General features: G+C 34.3%; 1 protein-coding gene across 4 annotated transcripts in view; it reads right to left on the reverse strand.

Moving 5' to 3' along the window:
* Window positions 1-15,602, reverse strand: part of WDR7 (WD repeat domain 7) — a 370,882-nt gene that overhangs the window by 301,803 nt on the left and 53,477 nt on the right. For all 4 annotated transcript variants that reach the window (XM_079942515.1, XM_079942514.1, XM_079942512.1 and 1 more), the window contains one exon: window positions 3,897-4,092. In XM_079942515.1, the coding sequence (XP_079798641.1) occupies window positions 3,897-4,092 (196 nt within the window). The remainder of the gene's footprint in view (window positions 1-3,896; window positions 4,093-15,602) is intronic.

The raw sequence follows: 15,602 nt of genomic DNA on the forward strand, positions 1-15,602 counted from the left end.
CCTCCTGATTCTCTTTGGTTATTTTAGTAACAAAACCATCAATATAAATAAATCAAAATTAATTTTTTTGATATCCATGCTTTATATATGTTGCTTTATCCGTTGTGCCAGTAGACAAATATACATTAGTTCATATTCTCTGTTATATTTTATTGGATAAACTAAGTTTTAAAAAATGATTCAAACACATATTTCATGAAGTTATTGCAAAAACAGGAATATTTAAGAAAACTTGGAGGGACAGAAAATAAATGAAAAGAAAAAAGATAACAGAACAAAGTAAATTGGTTAAGACTTCACACACTAATTTCTAATAATATTTGGCAATCACTACTGGTGTTCGCATTTGTACAAGAACCTAATAACTGTCCCTCTAGGAATAGGTATATGATGAATCACTTTTATTATGTAGCAAAGATGATAAAAATGTGCAGATAAGAATGGTGTTAAGGCTTGGAAATAGTCATATAAGAAGAACGTCTTGTAGCACCAGTCATTACTTTAAAGCATGCCACTGTTTCCCAAATAGACAAGATTTTGACCTTGTCATAGGCCTGTGAGAACACCACTGCATGCTTACTGGGAACATCAAATGTGAAGAATGGAGAGTTGATCCCTACAGAACATAACTCCATGGAGAAGCAGCCACTATCTAGGCCAGTTGACCCACTTTTAATAAGTTCCTAAATAGGAGTCAAGAGGTCCAGCCAGCCAAATCTTGTTGCTAGTTGTTTGACTAATTTTCTAACTACCCAGAGACGTGAAAGAATAATAATTTCCATGGCCTCTACAACACTGTTTAGCACTACTGCATATAATTAAGATGGTACAATAAAAGAACAAAAGACTCTGGACCTCTACCTCTGTAATTAAGTTTTATATTACTAGCTTCAACTTCATGTCATTAGGAAATAAACACTGAAAATAAAAACTACCCATTTGAAGGGAAAAACAACTAAAAGAAAATGCTGCATAAAAGCATAGTCAAGACATTTTTAAGTGTTTTTAAGCTAGAAACATCAGTATAATTCAAAATGGCAAACAGAAAACTGCACAAAATGCATGTGTAATTTTAATGTAATATGGCTTCACTTGTAAAAATACATTCCCAAAACACTAAGTAGAGGGGCAAAGTATCTTCTCAGAGTTTAAATACATTTCATACATCAAACCTTGGCCAAATCTGATTTATTTTGCTTCATTTTTTATTTATTTAATAAATAAATAATGTCAATACCTTCAGGATGTGCCTTACTGGCTCCTCAGGGACCTTTATATCACTAGCTAAAGCCTGAACAGCAAGAAGGAAAAAGAGTGTACACCTCCTATTATGGTTGAAGTCCAAAATTTATTCTGCTTCTCTATCTTTATCTTGATTTAAGAATGCCATTACTGACTGATCATTTACCAAAATCCTCCTGAAGGTCAGAAGATAATTGTTAAATTGCAATATTATGTATTGGGCTTAATTATAATAAACTGGTTATAAAAATAACATCCTCCAGTACACATACAGTCAGGAGCTATTTGTCATTTCCTACTAGGGAAACTACTGAAAAAGTAACATTGTCTTCCAGTAAGGTCTCATTTGTAAAGAAGTTCATATTCTTTGTAGATGTATTTGAAGTATCTGAAGTAGTCAAGTATCATATATTTAAGCACCTAAGAAATTCAGGAAAATGATACTCTTCCTTTATCATATTAATTTAATGTTTTAAGTCCTACACATGTTTACCATACTCTTGTATTTAAAATGTATCAATTGCTAATTTAATATGTATAGTATTTTAAAATAGTGTTTTATAACTATCATCACTATAACTTACTTTAATACTAATTCTCATAGAAAATATTTCTTTGTAAGTAAGGTCATATCCCCAAGCTCAATAAAGTAACAAGCATATTTGTTAAATAACAATAATAGGAAATATACACATATGCAAGTATACACACGAACTTAAAGTACGCAAACATACATGGATACACATTTACATTACATCTACTATACACAAGGTAAATATTCTCTCATTTTATTCTCCCAGAAACACTATAAAATGGCAACTATTATTATCTTTATTTTACAGATGAGTAAATTGAGAGACTTGCCATAGATCAGAGTGCTATCAAATGGTTGATCTTAAAGATTTTTTTCTTTTTTGATGTGGACCATTTTTAAAGTCTTTATTGAATTTGTCACAATACCGTTTCTGCTTTATGTTTTGGTTCCTCAGCCATGAGGCATGTGGGATCCCAGCTCGCCGACCAGGGATGGAACCCACACCCCCTGCATTGGAAGGTGAAGTCTTAACCACTGGACCAACAGGGAAGGCCCTCAAATGGTTGATCTTAAATTCAAACCAAGGAGTCTGACTCCAGAGCCCAAGACAAACTCTGTATGTAGTTGACCTTAAACAACACAGGTGTGAACTGCACGGGTCCACATACACACAGATTTTTTTCAACAGTAAATACTACAGTACCACAAAATCCACGGTCATTTGAATCCAAGGATGGGAAATGTCGGATATGGAGGAAACATGGGAATGGAGGGCCGCCTTTAAGTTATACACGGTTTTTCAACTATGCAGAAGGTGAGTGCCCTAACCCTCACATTGTTCAAGGGTCAACTGTATTTAGTTTGTAGGGTGGACCAAACCAGCAAACATGAAATAGTGCTGCTCAGCAGACAGGATGAAACAAAAAGGAACACAAAAGTAAGATACAAAATTATACATGTAATATGACAGCAATTCTGTTTTTAAAAATGCACAGAAATGAGACTAAAGAGGAATATGCCAAAATTCACCACTGAGTAATGGGATTTGAGTTCATCTTTCTTTTCTAACACTTTTGTGCTTTCAAAATTTGACAAAAAAGTAAGAAACTCTTTTACAATCAGACGAGAAAAAGAAATATTAAACACAAAAGCAAAGAAGTTTGACACTCTTCAAGAACGCTTCCTCTTGTCAAAATTGCCTACGTAGTACCAGATAAAACCAGAACTATAAATGAAAGATAGCTGAAGATTATGGCTACTTGCTCCAAAAAGACCTAGGAACACTCCCTCCTGCACCACAGCACAAGCAAAAAAATATATATACTCTGATTTCAAAAAGGACTATTTAAAAACAAAAATGAAAAAAGCTTCGTGAAGAAAAAAATAGTAGAAATATTATATAGCACAATTAGGAATGTAAAGAAAGGTTTTAATCACTGATAGATGATGACTCAGGATAGTAAAACTAGAATAAGCTGTGTTTTTAAAAGCCCAAACTAATAAACATTTAGTTACATACTTTAAAATTTCTCAGGGAAAACCATAAGATTCTGTGTATAAATCTTATATATCATGGCCTATACCTTTAAGCTAAACATTACTTGTTCTGTATTATGCCACGTACATAAAATTTCTGAACCTTGAAATTTTAAATGTTCTCTCTAGAACTTAAAACTTTCATTTCAATTACCTCCTTCTATTAACGGCCCTGTATGGTTTTTCTGCTTTTCAAATAGAAGATAATTTTATCTTTTCCCACTGTTTCTGAACTTGAGACAAAAATGGTTCCTTGATCTTACAATTTGCCCATGAATTATACAGAAATCACTTACTTGTCTGGTGTCTGCATGCCTGTCCTAATCTGTATACTGTCATCAACCACATTCCTCTAAAGATCAGTGAACTACTCTACAAGTGTTCCAGATAGTACAACAAATAAGAGGACATCTAAACATTTCTTTGTTGATAATGATAAGAACACTTATAAAAAGCGGTGGTGAGAAATAAAAGTAGCAAACTTTTGACATCTCAGGGGTTTTTTCCTCATATAAAAGATTTTTCATTTAGGAAGTCAAATATACTCATTTAATTTCCTAGTCTCTCTCAACATTTTTCTTACCGGTATCCATTTGCCAGACATACACGGAGCCGTCTGAACATCCCACTACTAGGTAATCGTCAGAAGGCCTCCACTTGATTACTTGAATGGGGAAAAGATGACGAGATGCCAGCATAATGCATTTTTTCTCTCGCAAACTTAGAAGTCCTACCGAGTGGTCACTGGCTACAGAGCAGATGCAGTGCTGCACTCTTGCCTGAAAAGAAGAATAAATCTTAATTACACTTAGATTAAATTCAGAAGAAAATGGATCTTGTCCTCAATTAAATCAAAATTAATTATACATTCACTGCTGCTGAAAACACTAACCACGACATTAGGATGTGTCGACAATTTTCTTCTTTTATATTATACATAAAACGCCTAGTTCAATCATCACAACACTTTGAAAAATACTAAATTAATACTAGATTAAAGAAGAGAAAGATGCCTGGGAAAATCTGCTGTTCAAATTTGAAGATGACCTTACTAAAAATAATTGCTATATATGAACAGGCAAAGCTGGAAAAAAATTGATCTGTTATTATGTGCTCCCTTTCCACTGTCTGAACTTCCCTTTGCTAGCAGCTAGAGCTGCTTTCTGCAGTGCTCCTTTCTGTTTGTGACTCTATCATTTAGACCCATGCTCTTCCCTGCTCCTTTGCTCAAAAACAATACCCTCAAGGTCCCTCTGCCACAATCATTTCTTAAGAGCCACCGATAGTCTGTATCACCTGTAGATGTGTTTCACAGCTTCTGTCTCTAATGCCAGCAGGCACACCACCTCAGCTAACATACAAGAGCCCAATAAACATCCTGCTCTGTACTTCCTGCTCATCTCTAGTTTGCGCCCTTCCATTCCTTTTTAGAACAAGATGGAATATAATAGAAATAATCAAAGATGGTAAAGATTTTCACTAGCATCAGAGAACTGAATCCATAACCTAGAAAATTAAAAATTAACGTCTTTATAGGTTTGGAAGACAATTTACAAGCAACTTACAACTTTGTAGTGATTTATTAGACTGTGCTTCCGGTTCCCACTGAGGTGAAACCATATGAAAACAGCCATCTAAGCTCCGTACTGTGTAAATGGTGGCTATTTACTGAGGATGAGGCCCACGGCACCACATACATATTATCCCTTCTGTGGGATCCAGAGGAGAAACTTCTCAAACGTCACCCAGCTGGGCTTTGCCTAAGCAGACGTTTTTTAGCTAAAGAATGATATACCTCCCTGACTGGTCCATCTCAATGGGAAACATTGACAGGTATCAGATGAAAAACAGTGGGGCGGGGTCAGGGGGGGGGGCGTGTGTGTGTGACCACATGTGCATGGGAAACACGTTACAGTTGTTTTTGTCCATAGAACTTCTAAGAAACTTTAACATGCTAACATGAATATAATTTCATTTGACCATCATAATCTTTTTTTTTGTAACATCTTTATTGGCATATAATTGCTTTACAATGGTGTGTTAGTTGCTGCTGTATAACAAAGTGTACCAGCTACATATACATATATCCCCATATCTCCTCCCTCTTGCATCTCCCTCCCACCCTCCCTATCCCACCCCTGTTCTATGCGGCTGCTTCCCACTAGCTATCTATGTTACACTTGGTAGTGTATATATGTCGATGCTACTCTCTCACTTCGTCCCAGCTTACCCTTCCCCTTCTCCGTGTCCTCAAGTCCATTCTCTACATCTGCATCTTTATTCCTGTCTAGGGCAGGACAGGAATAAAGACCATCATAATCTTGTAAGACGTAGTTTTTGAGGAACAGACTTTGGGGAAAGCTGCTACAATGGATTCCTTCAATGTTTTGGATACTAAGTAACTTAGGACTGAATTTTCTATCCATGACTGTGGGGTGTGTGGGCATACATTTCTGAATGTGGACTCTAGGTGGTCTCATCTACTTTTTCTTTCATTTTCTCTTCACCATGATTTAGCTTTATTTTTAACTAACTGAATAATGTTTATTTTTGTAAACAACCTAAAATCAAGTTTTGAATGAGGCAGAGCATTAATTTTAAAAAAGAGAGTCAGATTTAACTATTTACTTTGTTCTTAAATTCAGGTGTTTTAATCTTTGGTTCTGTTAGCTTGTACGTTTTCTTTCGTAATGATTTAAAAACTATAATCAGCAATAGTAGGTATTTATTAATTTTAAAAGTTAAGAAAACTAAGTTCAGGAAGATCATGTTATAAACTTTTACTAAAACAACATATAGAATTTTCTTAAGCATTTGTTAAGCTTATTTATTTCATGCTCCCTGATAAGCATTCAATGGAAACATAAAACGTGATTTCTTTCTTTAAAAAGACATTAAGGACTGAGGAGTAGCTGACTATGGCATGCAAAACTTTGCTTTGTAATTAAGCAATAAGTCAAAATAAAGTGGCAAACTACAAAAATATCACTTAAATATAGGCAATGTTAGAATAAAACGTGGCAGAAATATAACATGATGCCTTTATTTTCAGTTATTATACTTCACACCAAATAAAATACTTTTGAGTGGGCTTCTCTGGTGGCGCAGTGGTTAAGAATCCACCTGCCAATGTTCAAGCCCTGGTCCGGGAAGATCCCACATGCCGCAGAGCAACTAAACCCATGCCATGCGCCACAACTACTGAGGCTACACTCTAGAGCCTGAAAGCCACAACTACTGAGCCCGCGTGCCACAACTACTGAAGCCCACGTGCCACAACTACTGAAGCCCACGCGCCTAGAGCCCGTGCTCCACAACGAGAAGCCACTGCAATGAGAAGCCTGCACACCTCTACGAAGAGTAGCCCACGCTCACTGCAACTAGAGAAAGCCCGTGTGCAGCAACAAAGACCCAACACAGCCAAAAATAAATAAATAAAATAAATAAATATTAAAATAAATAAAAATATTTTTGAGTTTCACCAGATGTACGTTGCTAAGCAAGGATAACAGACAGTCTAATACAATGGAGGCTTTGCATTTCTACAGATAATCATTAATACTGACTTTGTATTTATCATATATATCCATCACTCAATATACAAAAAAGGATGATTGCTACGTTAATGGTTAACTATTTTCTATTTTCCAACACGAGTCTGCTAAAAATTGGTCATTTTATTTATTTTTCTCATCAGAGAAATAAATCTAATAGTAATCTTTTTCTCTGTGTATGAGTCACTAAAAAGAATGAGTCCTAAACGGCATTCCTTTTCATCTATTCACATCTTTTAATCAGGCACTGATCTGCCACAGTACTCACCCCTGTCACTACTTTTGATTCTGCTACTATGACTCACAAGCTCTCTGGAATCTTTAAAATGAGTTAATCCTTAATTAATGCGGTAGACCTAACTAGCCGACTTGCCAGTCCCCAAGTTGACAATCATTTCATTAATGTTCACATAATTCTTGTCATTCCTTTTCATAGAGAAAACGAGGCATGAGTCAGGGTGAAGTTTGTTTGTTTTTAAAAGGTGATTTTTTACCAATCTTCTTTACTATGTTTGGTGTTTTTCAAATTATGTTCTGCTGGTAGATCTCAACACCTGAGGTGACAGCAAAACTACGGAGAAGCACTGACCCACACATTCTCTCTCTGCCAAATACCTCATACTGCAGTTCATAACCTACCAGAGAGAGGACTGCAGACTTAAGCAAACCAAAAAGGCTTCCCTATTCCCACGAGGAACTTGACCTCCGGCATCAACGCCTCATAAGTTTCGCCGTCAGAACTTTCACCCTTGCCATTTATATGAGGTGGATAATTTTTTAAAATTCAAGAAAATGCAATCCAACCTCATAAAAAGATTTAAAAGCTCTACTTCATGTTATCTCTCTTATTAGTAAAAACAAAGAACGTACAAAGTTAATATTAAATAATATTACAGGGTGTATTTTAAAAAGTAGATTATGGGATGTAATTTTCTGAAGGAAAAAATGACTGAATTCCAAAAATTCTAGCTTTTCAGTCCCACATGATGCGTTCTCTTCTAACATATAGATTTACATCAATATCTTTTAAAGAATAGTTCTGTTCTTCATTCGTATAGTGCAATAATGATGAAAACTGACAAATGACATGCCTCATCCGCAAAAAAATGTTTGGCCCCAAACAAAAATGTTATACCTTCCATGTAAATGAAAATAAGCATCTGAAGAGTTAAGTCTAGCTTTACTGTAATGAACAACGGTCTGGAAATAGCCAAAATAATCAAGACTGAAAACAAACAAAAAAAATCAATATTACTAAGTCCAAGAAAGCACAGTTATTAGAGGTACTTAACTCACAAGAAAAGATGGTTCTCTGCTTTTTAAATATGGATTTAAATAAATCTAATTTTTCTTCTTTCAAGAAACTGCTAGTCCAACTCGTATGAAGAAAACTGGCCCAGAGTGGAAATGGCCCAATACAGTAAATCCTCATTAATTTTGATTCCCCTAATTAATTCTGAGTTGATGGTTACCTTCACAGGCTCTGTGAAAACAAATTAATGGTATAAACAAAGCAAATGTCTAGCTTATTTAAATGTAAAAGGGAAAAAGACCATTCTCAAGCACCACTTTGGTATTAATTTTAATTCAAACAATGAACAGAGTAATGATAAATAATTCTCAGCTACCTGTTAAATGAAAGCACTTAAAAGATTTGCTGAAACACAATTAACTTGGTTTCTCCTTATCTGTGCTCAAAACTATTGAAGAAGCACTTCTTAAAGAATATTAGATAACACCAAACTCTCTTTGATTTAGATGCAGCGTCCTCACAAATGAGTTGAATTAGCATAATTCTTTTATTATTAAATTATTAAATTCTAGACATCTTGGTTACTGAACACTTACTTCACCCACAATGACTGATTCTATAATTTGATTAATTCCATTCTACTTCGCTTTCTTCCATCTCAACCTGAAAAAGTTACCTAAACATGACTTCACATTGAGGATATTTTTATAAGACATTTAAATTGTGTAATTAGAATAATAATACAAGAAATAAAAAATGTGAACCTAATATCTTTAACTAAATTATCTGAAAAGTATTTATGTTCCAAACTTGTTCAATCACACACTTATTCATTTAAAAAACTCTGTAATATATTCTCACTATATGTATATTTATACATTGTATATGTACTTTGTGCCAATATATCATGTACATTGTAAAACATGCACAGAATATATACTTTAAAAGGATGACTCAGTTTAAATAAACAAATTTAAGATAAAATGAAATATTTTCTTAAATGTCTTGCTAATGTTAATAACTTTATATTAGCATTAGCCAATACCTCAAAGCACTGTATCTTTAGAAAGTTTTCACTGTTAACAACAGTAGATGTAAACGCATATTTTATATAATCATGAATTTTGTGGCTGCCTTCTTGCCAGATTGATCAAATGATCATTGTTTGAACCTCGTTACGTGGTTAATGAAAAGATATTTCATTTTCATTGGAAAGACTTCCCACTATTTTCTCTGCCCATTTTGTGATGGTTAGGTTAAGACCTATACAGTATAATCTGCAACTCTCCGAAGCAAACATATTTTCATTGGAAGCACACCTGGTGAGGGCACTGAGGTCGCCCTCCTGGAGGTGGCAGGCCCACTCTTGGCCCAGGTGATATGTGCCCATCTGATGTATGAAGCAAGTGAGGCACCAATGTCCTTCCATCTAGTAAATGTTCATAAGCTCAATTTGTTAAGGTTTAAAAAAAAAGAAAGAAGAGCTTTAATATTTTATTCCCATGCCCCAGTTAACTATCTCACAGATTCCACTTTAACACCCACTGCTATCAACTGACTTAAAGAGTGTAACATACATATACCATTAAAAAAATTTTTTTGTTGTTATGGAACAGAACTTGTACAGCATGGATTGAGCATCTGATCAACTTGGTCAGTACTTTACAGGTGAAAATTATTCAAAATCATGTTCCAAACACTGTATTAGTTCTTCCCTAGAAGGAAAATGCACCAATGTTATCAAAAGGTAATTAAAAGCAGGAGAAACAAAAAGCAACAGAATATTTAACCATATTTAATATTTACTTTGATTTGGTAAAAAAATTAATTGGGGCAGGGAAAGTGAGGAAGATACCAGATCAAAACAAATACATTCCAAGACCAATTATTATTTTTCAAGCAATTCTGATCCTCAACCAAGTAAGCACTCACTGAATCTGCCAGTAAATAATCCTCACGGTACATTAGTGCTGAGCAGGGGAATGCCACAAGCTATCACAAGATCTGACAGAGTCAGAATGTACCACCTAGGTCATCCTGCCTGACCTTACACATTTTACAAGACTTCATTTTAAACCATTCCCAGAAACCTCTTATGTAACCTGTTCCTAAGCATTCGCCATGAATTACAGAAACTAGAGACAGCTAGTTTATCCCACACACTAGCTCTCTGGGGAGATGATTCTGCTTTCCAACAGTTCTCAGTGTAAATTATATATATATGTGTGTGTGTGTATATATATATATATATATATATAATTTTCTACTTTTGCCAATTTGTTTCCTAAACTAAATTATTCTTTTCTTCATATCATTCTAGGAGCAATCTCCTGCCCAAAACAATGCTTCTCTTTGAATATTCTCTAAATCTATGAACACTAACTATTGTCTCTCCTTTTAAATATGCCCATCATTAGACAAGCTATAAATGACCAGCTTCTTTCACTCATAAATCAATCCTACTATTCTTTTAATCATTATTTCTTGACTTCTCAGAACTCCTTCTCTGGAACATAAATATGCAGTTAAGATGCATCATTTATCACTTTTAAATATTCTACCTGAAGGGGAAAAAAGAGCCTACAAATGTTAATGCCGTGTCCACACTTTCACAAAACTAGATAAAAAAAAAATTTTTTTTTTCAGAAATCCATAGCTCATCCTTCTTTTAAAAAGAAGGGGGTGGGGTGGGGTAGACAGCTGTTTCTTAATAGCTATTTTAGAAAATAAGACCATGTGGTCCAACCAAAACACTTACTAACCATCTATTAGGATAGTTATGTTCTACATAAAAATAAGACTTTTAGGGACCAGTTTTAATATCTTCGTCCATTCACTACATACAAAAGACAACAGTGAAGAAATAGCAGGCTAGTCAGGGCTACATCTTTCTTCAACTGCTTCCTTCTTAATAAAGCAGCAAATAAATATGAAGAATTTAGTGTAAGATTAAGAAGACATTACCTATCAAAGAAAATTTTATTTAATAAATGATGTTGAGATAATCCGTTACTTTAGGGAAGAACAGATGATTTTTATCCTTTCCTCACCCCACATGCATAAATAAATTTCAGATAGATTAAAGTATTTGATGTTTGTTTTAATCCAGCCATTGCTTTTTAATCAAATTTCACCAAATTTCTGGGGGGGCGGGTAAGATCCCAGGATTCAAAAATATGAAAGAAGCTAAATAGGAAAAAGATAAATTAGATTACATAGGAATGTAAATTATCTGTAGATTAAAAAATCAAAGTAAATAATAAACCAGAAGAAAATTTCAACAACAGTAATAGAAAGCACATAAGCTTAATATTTCAATTAAGTTAAGCACTCATACAGGCACTAATATCCCCAACAGAAACAAATGAGCAAAGGACAATCTATGTCTCAAATGAAAAAAACAAACAAACTCACTAAAATCCTCATAGAAAAACTTCATTACCTCTAGTAATCAAAGATATGCAAATTAGAACAATAAGATACTCTTTCCACCTATCAATTTAGCCAAAGACTGTAGAAATTATATAATACAAAACAACCAACGTTTATTGGGTTCTTACTCTGTGCTAGGTATTATTCTAAATACTTGGCAGTAATTCATCATAGCCTCACAACAACCCTTTGAAGTAGATATTATTATTATTTCCATCTTACAGATGTGGAAACTGAGTCATGGAAGTAAATAAAAACATCTTGTGTTGGCAAGGGACAATGAAATAGGCACTGAGGGTAGAAAATAATTAGGTAATCGATCTCAACAGACTTAAAAATGTTAATAACCTATTACCCCAAAATTCTGAGGTTCTAATCCAAAAAATATTCATGGAATCTACCCAAGGAAATAATCATAAATGAAAACAAGTTTTACAAAGATATTCAATATTATTTACAATAGTTCAAATTGGGACCAATCTACACATCCAAAGGAGGAGAATTGCTAAGTAAATATTGTATGCTCACATAATGTAATGTTATATAATTACTAAAAATTACTTTCACAAATAAGAATAACTTGAGAAAGTATTTGTTAAAATATTAAATGAAGATGCAATGTGCATAGATAACTATACAATATAATCACAAGTGCATAGTAAGTGAATTTTACAAGGCTAGAGGAAAAAATATCAAAATGTTAACTGTGTTTCTCTTTTATGTAGAAGGGTAACAGGTGACCTTTTACCTTCTTAGCTACCTCTGTTTTCAAAAAATCTTAACTGTGTATATGTTAAATTTATAAAATTTCAGTTAAATCTTACACCATATTCTTAAAAGCAAGTAAAGTGTGACAAGTAAAAGAAGATGAAAGGGGGCTAAAACTAAGAAAATCCAAACCTAAATAATCAAAGATGAAAAACTAAAACATAAATTACCGAAGAACTGAGCCATGCACAATTCTCTAAAGAAAAATTTGAAATACAGGAATTGAAAAGAATGGCTGTGTTTTGATCTACAAATTGAAAGATACTAAATAAATTAGGCATTTAAAATTAAGTATCAAAATCATATTTACTTATGTAAATCAGTAATAAAACATATATAGTCAAAGTTGGAGAAATGCAACTATTTTTAAATACACAATTACACCTAGTAGGAGGTGGTATGCTTGGTGGTCAAGTTCAGGCCCTCAGGTTGGACTATTTAGGATCAAATTCCAGCTCTGCCACTTGCTAACTGTGTGACTTGAGCAAGTTACTTAACCTCTCTGAGCCTCACCTCTCTGTACAATGAGGTTAACAACAATTACTAGGCCTCACAGAAGCACTGGGTGAATTAAATGAAATATATGTAAAGAAATCAGCACAGTGACTAATACATCATGCATACAAAAGATGATGTTAGTTAGTATTCTCTTTACCATTATTAGTATTATGTCATTATATACCATAAATTCTACTTTTTATAATGTAGTTGTATCATTTTCTGAGGGAGTTGCCAACGTTTAGGTATTCACCAGGAAATACAGAGACATTCATAATTTTTCTATTAGGTTAGTTTCTCCTTTTCAATGTTTTCTTCTCATATTAATAGCTCTGCTTTAATTTAATCTGAATAGTTCCACCTACATGATCATTACCATCACTCACGTATTACCTTAAAATCACATTAATGAAGTTTTTAGCACTTTTAACAATTTGAGTCAATAAAAGCTCTCAATCCAACAACTCAGTGACCACCTTCCACTGTTCCCTGAATATTTCCTCACACATCTTTTTCCATTGAATTTACTTGATAATTTTTTACTTCATGCCTTTAAAACATCAAAGTGCTTTCTTTAATTTCAATTACATATTTATGGCTTTTAGAGACTGAGATAGTCATATCTGCAGACTCTGAAGATAGTCTAAGGTTTTTTAAGGAACTCAAAAGTGCTACCCTTTCACCCTCTCCCCACAGCAGTCAGCTGTCCCCAGTTATTGTCCACCCCACACCCAAACCTTGGCTGCACACGTTCAGGGACTAACATTTTCCATCACAAAGGGCCTCACTCCTCAGCATGCACTGAATTACGACTCCCAGTGGCTGCTGGTCCCACACTTCTACTTCTAGCTCCTACTTTGAATTTGAATGGCCCCATCCATCTGACCTAGTAACTCTCAATCTGCCTGCTTGGCTTCAACCTATTTATTCCGCTCATACCAGTATCCTTACAAGAAATAAACACTGAATTTACAATACCTCTGACATAACTATGGAATATCATTTTTTTCCTTTCTCATGAAAACAAACGGGTTGATACTGTCCCCATTTTTCTAACCGGAGATTTTCTAACTGAAAGAGTCTGTGTATCTTTCCTAGAGATAAATTACTAGAATATATATATTCTAAAAATACCTCTTTGTTTACAAAGGATGCTGGCTTGCTTTTTAAGTCTATATCAAAGAACACAAGGGAAACCTAACCCCCACTATTATACACCCGGCTCTTGAAGGCACCTGGAAAATGGTCGGCACTCAGATATATATTGCATCTAATTGAACAGTCACCTTAAAAAGTCATTCATTTTTTTCTAACAATTTCTGCCATCTTAAAATAAATTTTAACTCATTTTAAAATTGCTTTATGATTAAGTTACTGAAGAAAAATTGTCTTTGCTCTGTGCCATACTAACTCTCTTCAACCACTGAGTCAATTTAATCAACCACTTCATTTACAATGCTTAGCACCAAATCATTTCTATTACTAAAAATAAATTTCATACTCAATGTAATCTTCTTTGCTACCAAGAATATGACTAAAGATCTAAAGAAACCTCTCCAAACAGAGGAATATCTAAGTTTCTGCGGAGTGGGGGAGGGATAAATTAGGGGTTTGGGATTAACGTATACACACTATTATATATATAAACAACAAGGACCTACTCTATAACACAGGGAGCTATACTCAATATCTTGTAATAACCTATAATGGAAAAGAATCTGAAAAGAATATATACATACATATATATGTATATATGTGTGTTTGTGTGTGTGTGTATATATATATATATATATATATATATATTTTAAAAAACTGGGGACTTCCCTGGTGGTGCAGTGGTTAAGAATCCGCCTGCCAAAGCAGAAGACACAGGCTCGAGCCCTGGTCGGGGAAGATCCCACATGTCGCGGAGCAACTTAGCCCATGTGCCGCAACTACTGAGCCTGAGCTCTACAGCCCGTGAGCCACAACTACTGAAGCCCGCGCACCTAGAGCCCGTGCTCCGCAACAAGAGAAGCCACCGCAATGAGAAGCCTGTGCACTGCAATGAAGAGTAGCCCCTGCTCACCTCAACTAGAGAAAGCCCACACGCAGCAACGAAGACCCAATGCAGCCAAACAAATAAATAAATAAATTTATTTAAAAAAAAACGGAGTCACTTTGCTATACACCTAAAACTAATACAACATTGTAAATCAACTATACTTCAATAAACCAACCTAAGGCAAAAAAAAAGGTAATAAATAAATGAATTTCTAAAATGTTTGACACAATATTAGCACAGCCAGAATAGGGAGGCAATCTGTCTCATTACTGTTGAAGGGATCCTCACTGACAGTCTCTTGGTATATCATTGATTCTCTTAGCTTCCTACACGAGAGACAGGTGTACTATGATATTTGAATATTTAGACACTATCCATAATAGGAAAAATTAATTTTTTATCTTGAATAAAATATGACAGTAGTAAAAATTTGGAAAACATGCAGCAATCGGAATGGATAACCAATACAGCCTTGGTATATTAAAGCATTCGTGCTTTCAAAATGAGAATGAGTGCTCTACGCTTATACATACTCTTCATACAGCTACTTATAAGTCTAGAAAGTTACCTACATTTGAAAGATTACAAACAGGATGATGAAGAATTATGAAGGTAAATAGGTGGTACAAACCTATTCCTAAGCTTCTGAAGGACAATTTGGTAATATGCATTCAAAAGACTTTAAAAATTAATATGCCCTTTTATAAAGCAATTTCACATTTAAGAATTTACCCTAAGAAT

Source organism: Stenella coeruleoalba (assembly GCF_951394435.1).
Source record: "Stenella coeruleoalba genome assembly, chromosome: 14".
Lineage (NCBI taxonomy): Eukaryota > Metazoa > Chordata > Mammalia > Artiodactyla > Delphinidae > Stenella > Stenella coeruleoalba.